Source organism: Rhinolophus ferrumequinum, chromosome 8 (genome assembly GCF_004115265.2).
Source record: "Rhinolophus ferrumequinum isolate MPI-CBG mRhiFer1 chromosome 8, mRhiFer1_v1.p, whole genome shotgun sequence".
Taxonomy (NCBI): domain Eukaryota; kingdom Metazoa; phylum Chordata; class Mammalia; order Chiroptera; family Rhinolophidae; genus Rhinolophus; species Rhinolophus ferrumequinum.
The window spans coordinates 90,879,772-90,897,905 of NC_046291.1; the positions used below are offsets into that span (position 1 = coordinate 90,879,772).

Genomic DNA, 18,134 nt, shown 5'->3' on the forward strand with positions numbered 1-18,134 from the left:
AAGTCTCTTCTTTAAGAAAAAAGATTGTTCATTTGACAAGGTATTGAGTATAAATTTCTGTTTGATTTAAAGAAATGATTTCTCAAATCTTTAAACAAAGAAAAAATAGAATCATCTTGTTTAACTGGTGGGGGACGATAAGGGAAGGTAGAGTATTTAACTTAATTGAACTTTATAGAAAACAGAATTATATCTGCTTTTTTTAAGGAATCCCATTTTTATGATCATGCATTGTCTCCCTTTTCTAGTATCAATAGTAAATGAAATGTTGATATCTTTGCTTTTGTAATTTGCTGCTTTTCCTCTGCCGTATCTGATAATATCAGGTAATAAAGTTGTTAGAACAGTACATAATATAGGAGTAAATCAGTTTTTAAAGGTTTTGCATTTAAAGCTATAGTTCTAAAATTTGTGTTCATAAGAATAACGTGGGATATTTCTTAAATATAAACAATTTGGATGCCATCTATTCTATATCAGATTCTCTAATACTTCTGGAATTATCTTTGATGAAAGACCAATTTTTCCCAATCTGTCATGGAACTATAATTCTAAAAAATGAAATAAAAATGATTTACTAGAGAAATAAAATGGAGAAATAAACAAAGACATAAAACTTACAAGCTTCCTTTTTTATTGTTAGATTCAACAGACATAAAATTACTCTACTAAAGTTCTGTAAAAGACTCTGACATTCTCGGTTTCTGTATGTGTTATGAATCATCACCTGTCTCTACACCATTCTCTGAGAAGCACTGCTCTGGAGGTTGCCTCAGAATGTGCATGTTTCAGGAGCACTCTGTGATTTAAATGCAGCTATGGTGTACAGACCAAATTGTGAACAAATTATTCTTTTAAGTTATGTCTAAGAGTCAGTGACTTGGTAACAGCCATAAGAACACCGAGGGACTTTTAAAATTGCTGCATTCTTATATCTCTGGAAAATAAAATATTCTACAAAGTAATAATGTATGTTACTGAAAATGTACTCCGGATTAAGTTAAATGTTACTGTACAGGACTAAGAGGAGTTATGCATGGTGTTTTGTAAAAGATTTAATTAGAATGCTGAAATTTTCCCAGATAAATAACCTTTTTCTAATTTGGCCATATTCATAATTGATTTAATTTTTAACCTAATGATGTCTTTACAGAGGCTTATCTCCTGCAGAAGCAGAATTTAATTACCTGAACACTGCACGTACCTTAGAACTCTATGGAGTTGAATTCCACTATGCAAGGGTAAGTGAAGAAAACTTACTTTGATGTTGTTGAGTTAGGCTCCATTACTCAATATCAAAAAATGTGTAATGTCCTGATAGGATCAGGCAACAGATGTAATAACTAGTGAGTGCTGCCAACATAGTTGCACTGAAAATTTCCTCTGAGTATAAGTATTTTCACAATCTATACCTGATGTGGTTGAACTAGATTTTTGTAATTTTTCTTTAAGGTAGTTTTTTATGTTATAAAGATAATTTTTCCAGACCATAAGAGATAGTACCTTTAGAATTTTTATTTTATAAGATAAAGGTTAAGTTATAGAAAAAGTAGTTTTTTTGTATATTTAACTTTTGTGATAATTGTTACCATAAAAGATGCTTTCACCTGACTCAGGCCTATATTACTTCACTTATTTTATTTTAGTGGTAGCATTAAACATTTCTATTTATAAAGCACAAAATGAAACATATTAATATATTTTGCTGCCCCCTCCCCCAATCTCTTTATTAAGATGAAATTTCTATATATACATCACTCGGTAATTTTTTTTCATTGTTTCAAACTTGGCTGCTGTAAGCATATTTGTGAATGGCTATCCTTCATTTGTGTGTCTCTTCACCTAGATTCCTTCTCACACTTTATTTATCAAGAGGTTATATTTCGTTAGAAGTACCTGGAGTATAGCTATTCTCATAACCAGCGAAAAGTGGAGTTCAGGGTAATCATTGGTTGAGTTGGTGATAGGTATTATATTCTCTTGGGTCAAATTGCCAAGCCTTAGGATAGCAGCCTGAAAGGGAGTTAAGTTTTCCTTAGATAGTTATTTTGAATTTATTTTAGTTTATAGATGTAGACTTAGACAGTGGTTTGAGAACTCAAAATTCTACTCCATAGAGTGGTTTTATCATTTAGGGCCTCACCTGACCATGTTCTAGGGAAGAGTGCTAGTCCTTATATTTTGAAAAGCTTATGTCAGTCTCCCCTTTAAAAATCTGAATGACTTGCATTTCTCACATAACTATATCTGGTAATTCTGAGTGTTTGTGACTTGCAAATCTGTTTGATGCCATTTACAATGTGAGGTTAAGTCTCTCTTCAACTTTTTTTTTCTTTTTCTTGTCTTCCGCCTCCCCCCGCCATTCCAGTTCAAGCCGTTGTTTCTCAGTCTAGGTGTGTAGGACACAGCTCCCTGGCCCATGCTGGTATTATGAGCCTTGCACTCCCTCCCTCTGAGGCAGTCGATTGCCAGCCTTTGGTTGGCCGCTCACAGCAGCTCATGGCAGCTCTTGCCAGCTTCCAGCCGCTCACGCTGGGCTCCTGGCAACACACGCCAACCTCGGCTGCTCACCACAGCCCAGCCCCAGGGAGAGCTGTTGTTCCCAATCTTAGCTGTAGAGGGCGCAGCTCACTGGCCCATGTGGGAATTCATTGGGCGATCTCAGCATTAGGAGTACAGCGCTCCAACCACCTGAGCCACCGGGCCAGCCCATGTCTTCAACTTTTTCTTTTCTTTCAAATGTGCCCCTTCACCTTCCGTCCCTGTTTGGGGGCTATTACCTTTAAACTTGATTCTCCAAGATGTAAGAGAGTAGTCAGTATATTTGCAACTAAATTTTTTTTTATAATAAAGTTTAAAGTCAGTGGAACTTTAAATATGTGAACTAAACTATTGTTGTTAATAAAAGACCACTGAATTCAGTCATTTTAATCCTTAGCGGTTTTCTAAAGGTAGTTTAGACTCTCTGCTATCTCTGACTGCTATCAGTGAAATACAAACAGTGTTAGACTACTTTCCTTTAAAAAAGGAAACATTTAAGAGACATGGCTGATCTCATACATAATTAACCATATTATGTATTGATTTGATTAAGGTAAGATTTTTTTGGTTTGTTTAAATTATTAGATTGTGAAACTCGCAGGAATAATAAATGTAGAATGCCAGATTAAAGTATTTAAATTTTAAATGCTCAAAGTTACTCAGAAACATATTTTGTGCAGACTGTTAAAAAAAAAAAGAAGCCAGGAAAGGGTGTTTCTGTGGATACAAAGAACTTAAGAAAAAAATGTGGAAATGTTCAGTCAATATGAAAAGAAATTTTGCAGCATCAGGAACAAAAAGGACAAAAGGTAGAAGAGAGAGGACACCTAAAGAGAATCCTTAAGTTTTAATTGAATATCACAAGCATAAGTGTGTTTGCGATAACATTTTATTTTGAAAAGCAAGATAAGACGTTTTCTCTCTGCCTTTACAATGTATGTTACAAAATTTAGAGTAGAAATAAGTTATTTATAGCAATCTGCAAAATACAACTAAGTCTTAGTGCATTCATTGTGGTGACTGTTCTGGCTTTGCAGTGTTGAGGCTAAGGACTCCTTAGTGAACAAAACATCAAGTATCCCTTCCCTCATGGAGCTCACAGGATAGTGTGTGGTGCAGGGGAGTGTCGCGGGGGGTTCATGGAACATGTGTCAACAATTAAATAGGTGAGGGTATGAAGGGGGAAATACAGATTGCTATGGGATTACATGGCAGGAATATCTCATGCAACCTGAGTGTAGAATGTAGGGAATCCTTCTTAGATAAAGTAATTTACTGAAGCCAGAAGAATGAATAAGAATAGCAAAGAGAGTGGTTTTCACTGCAGAGCCATCAGCATGAATGGAGACCTGAAATCACAGGAGAACACGGCATATTTGAGAAAATAAAAACAGTATGTCTAGGGGGTGGCCAGTTAGCTCAGTTGGTTAGAGCGTGGTGCTGGTAACACCAAGGTTGCCGGTTTGATTCCCACATGGATGGGCCACTGTGAGCTGTGCCCTCCTTAAAAACAAACAAACAAACAAAAACAATCACACACACACACAAAAAAAAAACAACCTTAAAAATAATTTATGTCTAGAAGATGCTATGACTAAAGGAAGAAGAGGAAACTGTAGAAAAGTAAAGACTCAATGACAACTTCAGGATAAAAAGGAAAGAAAAAAGATTTGGGGGGAGGGAGCAGAGGGATGTTTGTTTTTTAAAATAATGTATAGTACATGGATTTGGGGAGGGCTGTTCAGTTTTGTGAGTTTTAACACAGATTCACGTAATCACTCCTGCACTCGGAATACAGAACAGTCCCGTCACCCTTCTCCCTCAAAAAGACCTCGGTCATGCTGCCTCTTTGTAGTCCAGCGTTCTACCCTACACCTAATGCCTGGCAACCACTGGTCTGTTTTCTGACTGTCTAGTTCTGTCTTTTCCGAAATGTCTTATAAATGGAATCCTGCAGTATGTTACCTTTTGAGACTGGCTTCATTTACTTTCAGTAATGCATTTGAGATTTGTCTAAGTTATTGTGTGTTTCAATAGTTCATTCCTTTTTATTGCTGAATGTTTTATTGCTGTAAATATTCCATTGTATAGATGTACCTTGGTTTGTTTATTCAGTCACCCACTGAAGGACATCTGTATTGTTTCCAGCATTTTTTGTTTCTTTTTTTTTTCACTCATAGACCTCCTGCATACATTTATTTACCATATTTTTTTGGTGTAAATTTAAGTTTTCATTTCTGTAAAGTAAAAACCACAGTGGGATTGCTGGGTCATATGGTAAATGTATATTTAGCTTTATAGGACATTACCAAACTGTTTTCTAGAGTGACTGAACCACTTTGTATCCCACCAGCAATATTTGCAAGTTCTAATTGCTTCCCATCCTTTTTAGCATATGGTACTGTTCATTTTGTTTTGTTTTCTTTTTAAGCTTTTCTACTAGGTGTGTTTTATCTCATCATCATTTTATTTTGCATTTCCCTAATCATTAATGATGTTGAACATCATATTTTCTTTAATGAATGTTTGTTCAAGTGTTTTGCCCATTATTTAATTTGGTTTTTTCTTTTCTTTCTTTTGTGTTTTAAGAACTCTTTATTCTAGATACACTTTTTTTGTTGGATATGTGATTTGCAAGTATTTTCTCCCTCTCTTTGGTTTGCCCTTTTATTCTTTTAAAATAGTGCCTTTCAAAAGGAAATGATAGACTCTAACATCCCTTATTCCATCACTGATAGAACAGTCTAAAAATTATAGAAGATTAGAAGATATAGAAGATTTTAAAAATACAGTCAGCAAACTTGGCTTAATTGATCTATGTAGAAAACTGTCTGAAACAACTTCAGAGCCTGCCTTGTTTTCAAACACAGAATATAATTTCTGAGCACAGTGCAGTTAAGCTAAAAACAATGATAGGAAGATGACTTTAAAAATTCTATAAACATTTGGAAATTCAGAAATACATTTCTAAGTAAGCGATGGGTATAAATACTGTTATTATTCCTACCCAACACTCTGCTTTCTCTCAGACATTCACCTAGAAAGAATAACAATTAGTTACTTCCAAGTTTGTGGTTAGGATTGGTTGATGATATAATGGATATCAAAGTGATCTTGAAAATATAAAATAATTTGAACATTTAATACCAAAGAACACTGTGTGAGCTAAATTAAAATTTTTGTAAAGAATTCCTGGCCTCTTAAAATGGAAAAGGCACTAACTATCAGGAGTAATTGCTGACCTAATTAAAGTGTTTTAACTTGTTAAATGAGTGAGGGCTCATTAAACACCTATCATCTTTACTAGAAAATTGATCAATATATATTAAACTGAGAATAGAATAAAAGAACATAATTGAACTATAAGATAGCTATGCCATGGATCCTCAAGTTCAATCTGTTTTGTAATGATGTTAGTATAATATAAACCCTGTGTTTACCTAAGAAACTGATTCCTAGTTATCAAAATATAAATGTAATGACAGAAGGCTTGGCTTCAGGTTTTTAGTTAGGTATAAGATGTTGTAACCCTAAAATAATGCATCTACCCAAGTTTTAGTCTTATTCGTGAATATCTTATTTCCATAGGTATTTGTAATATAGATGAAGATAATAATTCTTCTGAAAAATAACTTTTGTCCTTCAGTGTTTCAAGAAAAAGAAAGCTTAATGATGCTATTATGATTATTCATTCATTCAGTGAATATTTATTGAGCACCTTCTATGCTCCAAGTCCTGTTTTAGACACTGTGGATACAGCAGTGAGTAAGGTAGATAAAACCCAAACTCACATGAAGCTTGCATTCTGGTGGCAAGGCAGGATATAAACAAATAATTGAGTACATAGTGTGTGATTCCGTGGAAGTAAACTTCAGTAACAGGCTGTATTAAAAGAAGTCAGAATAGCAATCCCCTATGGAGGGGTGTTAGCAGGGAAGCTCATGAGGAGGGAGCCTTCTAGAATTTTGAAAACGTATATGTTGGGTTATGGTGGTTACATAGAAGTGTATATACACGTGTATATGCATGTATGTAAAATTTGAGATGTACTCTATGTACATTATATTCAATTTTTTTGCAGTTAATTAAATAGGTAATATATCAGTGATAGATGCTATGGAGAAAAATTAAGTTGAGAAGTCATTGAGACTACCAAAAATGAGGTATAATGATAGGGAAGGCCTCACGAGAACAGAAACAGACCTGAAGGAGTCATGCAGATACCTGGGGGGAGAACATTCTAAGCAGAGGAAACAGTAATGAAAGACCATGATATAGTATACTTAGCAGTTCAGGAAACAGCAAAGAGAACAATATGGCTGGTGCAGTGCGAGCTAGGAGAGCCAGGAAAGGACAATACTTGATGTGGTCAGGGCAGGCAAAGGCTTTAAAGGACATTTAAAAGACATTGGCTTTTAATTATAAACACTGCCATTAGAGGGTTTCTGGAGATAAAAGTCATGGTGTAATTTACATTTTTAAAAGATAACAGTGGCTGCTGTTTTGAGAGTATTCTGTAAGGCACAGAAGGGAAGAGACCAGCCTAGAGACTACTCCATTGATCTAGAGGAGAGCTAGTGGTGGTTGTAGCTATTGGTGGTGAAAAGTAATCAGATTCTGTATATATTTTGAATATGGAACTGACAGCATTTACTGGTGCATTGGTTATGGGGTGTGAGAAAAAAAGGGATTTAGAAATGGTTCCAAAGTTTTTGGCCTGAACAATTAGAAAGATGGAGTAAGTAAGTCACTAAATTGGGAAAGATCAAAGAGAAACAGCTTTGGGAGGGTGAGTCAGGAATGTTTTGAGATATGTTAAATTTTACAAAGTTTTTAGAAATCTAAATGAAGGAAATAGTAATTCAGTATATGAAACTAGAGTTCAGAGCAGAAATCTAGACTAGAGATATAATTTTGGGAACTGTCAGCTTTAAATAATATTTAAAACCATGAAATAAGAGCACCAAAGTACCATATCTAGTAGATATTGAAGGAAGACGACCTCAGAGCTGGAACACTGCAAAGTTTAGAAGTTAGAGATGGGTAAGAACCTGGAAAGGAGACCAGGAAGAAGAAGCAATTTATATAGAAAGAAAGCCTTTCTTTCTGTCAAAGACATGTGTGTCTTTAAAGCCAAGTGAATCAGGCATGATCAACTGTCAGATGAGAAGTAAATTAGAAATGTGGAAGTTGTTGGTTACCTTTTAAAAGCACTTATGGAGGTATAGACCCAGTCTAATTTTACTATAATATAAGACCAGGTATAATATGTAATATGATAATAATATATAATATATTATAATACCGGGTCTTATATTAATTTTGCTCCAAAAGATGCATTAAAGCTGATTGTCCAGCTAGGTCTTATTTTCGGGGAAACATGGTGTTTCAGACAGGCTGCACACACTTCTCTGTCCTATAGCTCAATCCAGACGGGGCTGTGTGGTAGAGCTGAGAGCCATAGCCGCTCCCTACCTGATGGCCCTGACAGTCATTTGAGGGCTCCCTTTATTTCTTTTATCCATTGTCTCTGAACTTTGTTGACTTGGCTTATTTTTCTGCCCCACATAGAACTTTCTCTTGAGTATATATTTTGAGTTGTGGTTTTCTGTAATTTTTTTTTCCCTCTATAAATCTGATTTTATCCTTTTTATGTCTTTACAGATTCCTTAAAATGTCTGGTACATTGATTACCTTCAAGTGTAATGGATTGTTTTCAAGTGTTACACATTCTTTCTGTTTTCATTTACCTTCTCTGATGTTTTAAGATTGTGAACAGGAGTAATAGCATATATTAATTCTGCCTTTTTTTTTTGGTCTCAGTCTGCAATCTTGGTCCAGACCTCTAAGTGATGTCCTTAAGAAATGATTTAAGATTCTGATAATAGTGTGCAGTGTTGCTGATTATTGTGAAACAAAACAAGCAGCCAGACAAATTAGCATACATTGTTCTGTTTGGCCTTGTTACATATTATCTCCCTAATAGGTTAATTTAATAAGATCTTATTGAATTAGAAATTAGTGAAACTACGTATTAAAGGTTTTTTTCTCCCCCTAGGGAGACAATTATAAAATCTTGATTATATTTGCATCAATTTTGCCTTCTGAGCAAATGAATAATAGGGATAACCACATTATTGCTATATTAGTTTCCCTGTAGAATGTTTCAAGTCAAAAAGCAAACTACTTCAAGGTTGATTAGCATCTGAAAAAAGTATTTTAATTCTACTCATTTACTCTAGAGTGGCAGTTAGCTATTTAAGTTGGATCAGTTAGCATGAATACTTACTCATTTGTCAAGCACGATTCAAATTTTCTTCCCTGGGGTTTTCCAAACTCTCCAACAATTGTTCCTCACTTTATATTCCCATGATATTTTTATTATGTTAGTTATAGGACTTTCATTATATTGGAAATATTGTTTAATTACAGGTTGCCCTTCACTAAACTCTTAACTCCTCCATGTTTTATTCACTTTTGCAATCCTAACATTATATTTACATAGTGATTGGATCATAATAATTTTAGAAATGGAAGGATGGATGCTAACTCACCATTCTACAAAATGAGGAGGCCTTTAATTTCTTATCCCAAAATGTCAGTCCCAGTTATAAACTACGGGAAATCCTGAGATCATTTTTGCTTTAGATTAATGAATTTTAATAATGCAACATTTAAGTTAGACTTGAAGTATGTCGTTTATTTTTGTGAGATACCAATTTACCATATGGATCTGTAAATAAGCAACCATGTGCTGCCTTTGACAATGTCTTACTGTGTAAAATAAGGAAAACTAATCCTGTTTTTAAACTATATCTTTAACAACTAAAGCCCAGTATTTTAGATTTGTCATTTTCTTTTTTTGAAGGATCAAAGTAACAATGAAATTATGATTGGAGTGATGTCAGGAGGAATTCTGATTTATAAGAACAGGGTACGAATGAATACCTTTCCATGGTAAGAACTTCCATCAATACTTTTGCTTTTACCATTATATTAATATAATAATTCATAAGTTTATATAAAGAAAGTGGCTGTTGAAGTATTCATATTGTCATGCAACTTTATCCCACTTACTTGGAATCTAGCAGAAGATACCAAAATAATTATTTATTTCAAAAATTGCCTAGCTTATGGAAAATACTACTTTATGAATTTTTCTCTTAGAGAATCTCTAAATTTGTGCTGTAATATAATAGCTAACGTCATGTTTACTCTGTTTTGCATGCTAATTGCTTTAAATATAGTCTTTCCTTTAGATGCTTTCAGTGAGGCGCTAGTTTATTAGTTGGAACACGGGCCTGGTTGCTGCAACAAAGACCTATTATTACAGTGGTTTAAGTTGGTGCTAGGAAAGTATGGTGGCTCCATGGGGTATAAAACATGTTTTAGGGGGTCTTGTTTTTTTTCCTTGTCTTATTGCTCTACTGTCCTTACCATACTGTCCTGTCCTCATTGTCCAGGATAAGTCCCCCACCCTCCCAGGATGAGGAAGAAGGAAAAGTGTCATCTTTCACTTTCCTTTAAGGGGATAACATGAAAATTGTAAAAATCACATCGATCATATCCCTTATGTATATATCATATAAGTAACTCAGGTTTTTAAAAATAAACAATGATTTTCTTTAGGGAAAGAAACAAATACAAAAGAAATATGTTGTATTAATCTGTTTCCCTGTATAGCTTTTAAAAGATTTGGTGCTGATTTTTCAGTACCTATGATATTTGTATTTAATAGGTTTTTATAATTAGTCCCTTTAATAACACTTTAACAGAAATATGATAACTGATGGAAGCAATTATTTTAGAAAATCACCACAAGTTTGTTAAAAAAAAAAAAAGATAAATTTCCTATAGGTCACAAAAACATGAACCAGAAAATAAAAAATTATCTTCATCAAAATTAAATATTTTTTCTTTTCAAAAGACACTCTAAAGAAGATGAAAGGCAAGATACAGTCTTTATAAAATACGTATTTGATAAAGGATTTATCAAGAGTATGTAAAGAACTCTTATAGATCAGGAATAAGAAGACAACTGGATTAAAAACAATAGGCAAAATATTTGAATAGACACTTCCACCAACGAAGATACACAAATAGCTAATAAGCACATGAAAAGATGCTCAGTCATCAGTGAAATGCAAATTAAAACCACAGAGAAATATTACTCTATACCCACTGGAATAGTTCCAAATAAAAAGATGACAATACCAAGTGATAGCAAAGAAGTAGAGCACCTAGAAATCTCATCCATTGCTGGTGGGAGTGCCAACTAGCACACCAACTTGAGAAAAGTTGGCAGTTTCTTTAAAGTTAAACATAGATTTACCATATAATCCAGGAATTCTATTCCTAGATGTTTACCCAAGAGAAATGGAAACAGAAGTTCATATAAAGATTTGTACACTGATGTTCACAACTACATTATTCATAACAGCACAAAACAGAATTCTAAATGTCCATCATTTGGTGAAAGGATAAGCAAATGATGGTATAGCTATACAATGGAATACAAATACTGTTCAGCAAAAAGAAATGAACTATTGAGACAGTAAACCATATGGATGTGACCCTACCCTCAAATATTATGGTAATAATAAGAAGCGAGACACAAAATATTGTATATACACTTTGTTTCTATTTGTATAAAATTCTAGAAAACAAAAATTTTAGATTCAGCAGATCAGTGATTGCCAAGGAGTGAAAATAGGAGGAAGCAATTGACTGCAAAGAGGCACCAAGGGAACATTTTGAGGTGATGGAAATGTTACATGATAACTTTGTTGGGTGGTATTAGGTTGGTGCAAAAGTAATTGCAGTTTAAAAGGTTAAAAATAATTGCAAAAACCGCAATTACCTTTGCACCGACCTAATGGATGTACAACTGAATACATTTATTAAAATTCATTGAATTGTTCACCTATAATTGGTATATTTCATTGTATATGTAAATTGTACCTCTGTATGTCTCATAAAAGAAAACTAAAGATCATTTAGTGTTTTATGCAACATCTTCTAAATGCTTCCTATATAATTCAAACTGACATATTCAAAGGAATATACAAAACAGTTCAAAGACATGGTCCCTGCTTATAAGTGGACACACAAAAATTCATTATACAACACAATGAGAAAATTTGTTACTAAATGCTTCAAAGAAGATAATTATCATTGTTGATTTTCATAATGTTAAATGTGCATCTTTGATTTTACTACATTTATGATTTTACTAAAGGCAATTTAAAAAATACTCTATTTCACCTTTTATTAATTTTATATTTTATATAAATGTCAAGATCAGAAATAAATTCTTTTCAGATGATGGGGATAGAATAACAATCTAAATTTTTCTGTATCTTTAAAATTTTATATTGTAGACTTATTCCTTTATTATTTTTATTAAATAAGAATTCTAAAAGAGTTTTTAGCAAATTGCTTTAGAAACGCCATGGATACAATCTCTCTAGGGAAAATTTAAAGGCTCAGTGATATTTGAGATGGTCTTTAGAGGATCACTAGAAATTTCCTCAGTGAAAAGGAAGTGTAGAAGAGGCATATGTGTATAGAGGGTTCAATAGGGGAATTCAAGATAGAAGTACAAGCACTTGCAGAGACCTAATAGTAAGAAAGGACATGGCAAGTTGAGGAAATGGTGGGCTATTTGGCTTGGTTTTTCCTTCAGTTATCTTCATTGAGCACAGAAGCAAGGGAACGAGAATTTAGGAAGTTGATACTTAGGAGAGAAATTGGATTCAGATTGTGAAAGATTTTACATATTCTGTATGCTCAGGAGTTAGTATATTATTTTATTGATAAATATGCTTGGATTTAGTTTAATGTTGAGAAATAGAACTCATATTTTCAAGTCTGTATCGTACAAGTTAGGTTCGGGGAAACAAAGGCTGTGAGCTAAGATATCAATTGGAAAACCAGTAGTGTTCATCTTAATTTTTATTTTCAATAATTTAACTGAATAGATGGGATTTAAAGTTGTTAAAGCTACTAAATTTACATTATCATGGAACATAAGAATTTCTTATGATCCTAACTATTCGTAACAGTACATACTACAACAAACACTTTTATAAATACACCACAAGTAGCCACAAGTTAAGATCCAATATCAGTTGGTTTCCAAGGAATATCAATGGGTTCTATGATAATCATTAAATACATGGTTTACTTTTAGTTCTTAAAATATCGATCTGTTTTCACAAAGGCAACATACTTCTCATTAATAATACTATATGTGAATGAGACCATGTTAACCTCATCACCTTTATTAAATTAATGTTTATAGGATCTCCATTGCCTTTAAATTGATGTTTTAGCAAAGTATTGTATAAGAAAAATCACTTGATGAGAACTGATAATGATTACAGCTCTAATGTGGTATCACATACGTTTTAGCTACTTTTAGCTTATTAATATTTTAAGTAACATATTCTGGCTGAAAGTTAAATGGTGAAATTACCAAGTTTCTATATGAATGAAGAGTTTAGAGTAAAGTTGGCAGTTTGAGAACTGATATTTTACTTTTATAAGATCAAGGCAAGGGGGGGAAAATCACTCATGGATTTTAATGCATTTTATCTATAACTTAGAACCCTGCAACTTGAGTGTTACTAACATTGATTTTTATAGATAAGGAATGAAAAATTCCAGAAAAGTTGACTGCCCCAAGGTTAAACATCTGATAAGTACGAAGCAGAACTTTAAACCAAGATCTTTCAGGTTCTGAAACACAAGCTTCTCAACTAGCTCTTCTCTCAAAATTAGAGATACATTTAGAAAAAGTTTGTTTCACATAATAAATATGCTCCCTCATGTCTTTCCATGTATGGTTATTCCTGGAATGATCCAGTTCAAGTTTATACCTTAAAAATGTAGAGTAGTGAATTGGGATTACTTGGATTCTGTAAATTAGACTTCATTAAAATGAATGATTATCAAAAAAACACCATTAAGGAAATGAAGAGGGAAGGGGAGAGTTCTGGTTCCCAGTCCAGCAGGTAAAGATCTTGGAAGTCATCACTCCTATCTTCACAAGAAAAAAAAAACAAAACTGAAAACCAACAATTCTTTTTAGATCCCTCAGAGAATTAAGGACACAAGGCAAACTGCAGCTCTGAAAACTGGAGACAGATGAATACAAAGAATGACAGTTTACCAGGACTAGAAACCACTGCTGCAGCCAGCAACTGGTAGGAATACTTAAAGGGTAATTGACTAATTGCTGGAGACTGAACAAAGACTAGCTTGAGAGGTGAAAACTCCTGAAGGCCTAGCCTTAAGAAGGTCCCCATACTTTCATACGTTTTACAACCAGGCGCCTCACCAGCTTCTCAAGGTGAAGAATGGAGAAAAATCTACTCATGCTCTGGAAGGGTGGGGGTGGGTGGTGGTGGTGAACAGGGAAGTAACCATTTTGAAATATGCTCAAGAGCTTTCTGTTCTCCTTAACAAAAGTCTGCCCTCAAGAAAATCTGTTTTACCAGTACTTAACCAACATGGGTTTTACCAGAACCTAACCATTTCCAGCCCCCTCTGTACTTCTTGTCTCACCTAAGAAGAGGGTGAACTGAAAAGCACTGAAGGTCACAGCCAGGGCTCAGAAAGCACTAAACCCCTGACCTAATCATAGGATTAAAGGATTCCTCCGCAGCCTACACTTGACTCTCTCATCAACAGGGCTTCTGTCTACTGAAGAAGGAGTCTCTAGGGAAACCCAAAGACAACATGGGAGACAAAAACAGATACTTGAGGGAAAAGCCTCAGACACCTATCTGAGAAATGGTTCTTTTGAAGAAGCTACACTTTGATTGCTTTCGTTTCTAAAAGAATTCATGCCCCAGGGCATTGTTGAAAACAGTGGAGGATGTGTTGGCAATTACAGCTGGGTGTGCTTACTGAAAGAGTGGGATGACTGGTACCACCATCATCTCAGGATTACTGTGGGCTTCTCCAAAGCCATGCCTTCCTGAAGAGCAACATGATAAGCTTAACACTGGGGGTTAATGGGTGGAGATAGAGTTCATGAAAATAATCTATCAAATCACAATAACAGGCTGTGGGGAAGGGAAACCAATATCAGAGTTACTGCAATATAACATGTAAAACATCCAGTTTCTAACAAAATATTAAAAGGCATGCAGAAATGAAGGAAACTATTAGGTAGGTGGGAAAGTAATTGCTGTTTAAAAGGTTAAAAACGATTGCGAAAACCGCAATTACTTTCACACCAACCTAATATTACCCATACACCAGAAAAAGAAGCAAAAAACAGTTGTAAGGATGCATGTGCTTAATAAGTTTCAAATACATGAGGCAAAAAAGTAAAGGAGAAATAGATAATTCTATAGTCATATTTGGAGATTTGAGCATTTCCCTCTCAGCAATCCACACAAAACTAAACAATAAAAATCAGCTGAAGTAGATTTGAGCACTCTCAACTATCTTGCCTTAATTGATGTTTATACAGTACTACATACAACAGCAGAATACATATATTTTTCAAGTACACATGGTTTATTAGGAGAGAAAATATGCTGAGCCATAAAACAAGCCTAAATAAATTTTTTAAAGAATTAAATCATGCAGGGTATATTCTCTAACAACAATGAAATTAAATTAGAAATCACTAACAATCAGATTATAAGAAAAACTCCAAAGACTTGTTTAATAAATACGATTTCTAAATAAACCATGAGTCAAAGAAAACATGACAAGACAAATTAGCAGAACAAAAATGAAAAATACAACATAAATTTTTGAGGATACAGCCTAAGTGATGTTTTGAGGAAATTTTATTGTTTAAATGTTTATGTTGGGGGCAAAATATAAAATCCATTATCTTGAAGTCTCATCTTTAAAAATTGAACTCAATAGAAGGAAGAAAATCAATTAAATATAAAATGAACACAAAATGGAGAAAAATTAATGAAAGTCTGTAGCTACACTGATGGAGAAAAAGAAGATACTAATTACTAATATAAGGAATTAAAAAAGGGACATCAATATAGATTCTATAGACACTTAAAGCATAATAAAAGAATATTATTAACAGATTTGAATATTATGAATACATTCACAACCTAGATTAAATGGCCAAATTCCTTGAAAGACTAAATGAGCAAAAGTAACTGAAGAAAAAAATAGAAAACTTGAATACTCCTGTATCAATTTAAAAAATCAATTTATAATTTAAAACCTTTTAACTGGTAGGACTCCTGGCACAAATTGCTTTCCTTGTGCATTCTATCAAACATTTAAGGTAAAAATAATACCAATTTTACATAAGGTCTTTTAGAAAATCAAGGAGGAAGGAACATATTCAAATTAATTATTACCTTGATTCTAACACCAGACAATGACCTCACAAGAAAATAGTTACTTACGAACATAGATGCAGAAATCCTTAACAATAATAAAACTTTACCAAATTGAAACCAACAATATATAAAAATAATAATTCATTGTGACCAAATAAGGGTTATTCCAGGAATATAAGCTTGCTTTAACATCTGAAAATCAGTCCCTATAATTAATATTATTATAATGAAGAAAAACATAATTGTTTCAGTAGATGCAATAAAAGAATTTGACAAAATTATACATTCCTTCATGATAAAAGAAAAATTTAACTTAATATTTATGAAAGGGTACCCTCTCGTTCCTTAGATGATTAAGTACATTTATGGAAAATCTTTTTTGCTAATATTATGCTAAATGGTAAAAGTATCAGTGCTTTTTTGTGTAAGATCAGGAACGGTATGCTTACTTGCACTACTTCAGCTTTGTTCCAGAGGTCCTCACCACCATAGTAAAGCAAGTAAAAGAAATAAAAGGCAAACAGATTGGAAAGAAGATAAAACTGCTTTATTTGGAGATATGAGTGCATGTATAGATTGACTGAAAATAAAGGAATGAAAAAGATACACCATGTAAATACATGGAAATAGTAATCATACGAAGGCTAGTGTAGCTGTATTTATATGTACGTTGGTTCAACCAATTTGGAAAACTTTTGCAGTTGCTTACAAAGTTAAACATACACCTACCATATGAATGAGCCATTCCATTCTTAAGTTTTTACCCAAGAGAAATTAAAGCAAATGTGTGTATAAAGACTTGCACATAATGTTCATATCAAATTTATTTGTAATAGCCCAAACTAGAAACATAAATGTCCGTTATTAGGTGAGTAGATAAACCAATTGTGATATCCATAGAATGGAATACTCCTCACCAAGAAAGAGAAAAAAATTACTGAAAAACACAGCAATATGGATGAACCTCTAAATAATTAAGCTGAGTGAAAGAAGACAGGTAAAGAAGAGTACATACTATATGATTCTATTCATATAAATTCTAGAAAATGGCAAACTAATCTATAGTGACAGAGCTGATCAGTTGGTATATTGGGGTAGGGTGGGGGGGTGCCTACGGGGGGTTGCAGAGTGGCAGAAGGATTTCGTATGATGGATATAGTCCCTCTTGATTGCGATGATGAGTGAATAACTATATACATAAAAATGGCAAACTTATCCAATTGTACACTTTTTTTTTAGTAATTTTTAATTTTTTTATTACAATTGACATACAATATTATATTAGTTTCAGGTATGCAACGTACTGATTAGACATTTTATAACTTACAAAGTGATCACCCCAATAAATATAGTACCCATCTGACACCATACATAGTTATTACAATATCATTAACTATATTCCCTGTGCTATGCTTTACATACCCATGACTATTTTTCAAGTTGTACTCTTTAAATATGCAATTTGTTGAATGTCAAATTATACTTAATAAAATGGTTTTCAAAAGGGGAGGAAATAAATGCAGTAAGGATAAAGGTAACCATGAAGCAATAAAAAATGATTATATAGTTGCTATCCCAGTAGAAACATTTGTCAAAAATTTCGAAAGATAGCAAAATATATAGATAAATGCAAATGTGTCAGTTATTACTAAAAGCATAAATGTATTGAACCTTATATGAAACTGCGTTTTGTACAATTTATTGATGTATATATTGTTTACATATGATGTTTCCTTATTAAAGTATCAAATAATGGTTTCTAGTTTATTTACCAAGTACACCATCACCATACTCTAATTTTGAAGCATTTTTATTACCCTTTAGGAGTCATTCCTCATCCCCTCCTCTGCCTCCCGCCCACCCCCCAGCTCTAAGCAACTACTGTGTTTCCCCAAAAATAAGACCTAGCCGGACCGTCAGCTCTAATGCGTCTTTTGGAGCAAAAATTAATATGAGACCCAGTCTTATTTTACTATAGTATAAGACCACGTCTTATCTAACATAATATAGTATAATACCGAGTCTTATATTAATTTTTGTTCCAAAAGAGCATTAGAGCTGATGGTCCGGCTAGGTCTTATTTTTGGGGAAACACAGTAGTAATCTACTTTCCCCAGGTTTGCGATGTTCTACAGTATTATTTCTTTGAGTAAACTCTGCCTTCTCTTCTTTCTCTTCTCCTTCTGGAACCCTGATTATTCTAATATTTATCTTTTTGCTGGAATCCCTTGGCTCACATAGACTTTCATTGCTACTTTT

General features: G+C 33.5%; 1 protein-coding gene across 4 annotated transcripts in view; it reads left to right on the plus strand.

Annotated features, from left to right (window-relative positions):
- Positions 1 to 18,134, plus strand: part of PTPN4 (protein tyrosine phosphatase non-receptor type 4) — a 172,639-nt gene that overhangs the window by 88,208 nt on the left and 66,297 nt on the right. For all 4 annotated transcript variants that reach the window (XM_033111995.1, XM_033111996.1, XM_033111998.1 and 1 more), the window contains 2 exons: positions 1,154 to 1,241; positions 9,410 to 9,498. In XM_033111995.1, the coding sequence (XP_032967886.1) occupies positions 1,154 to 1,241; positions 9,410 to 9,498 (177 nt within the window). The remainder of the gene's footprint in view (positions 1 to 1,153; positions 1,242 to 9,409; positions 9,499 to 18,134) is intronic.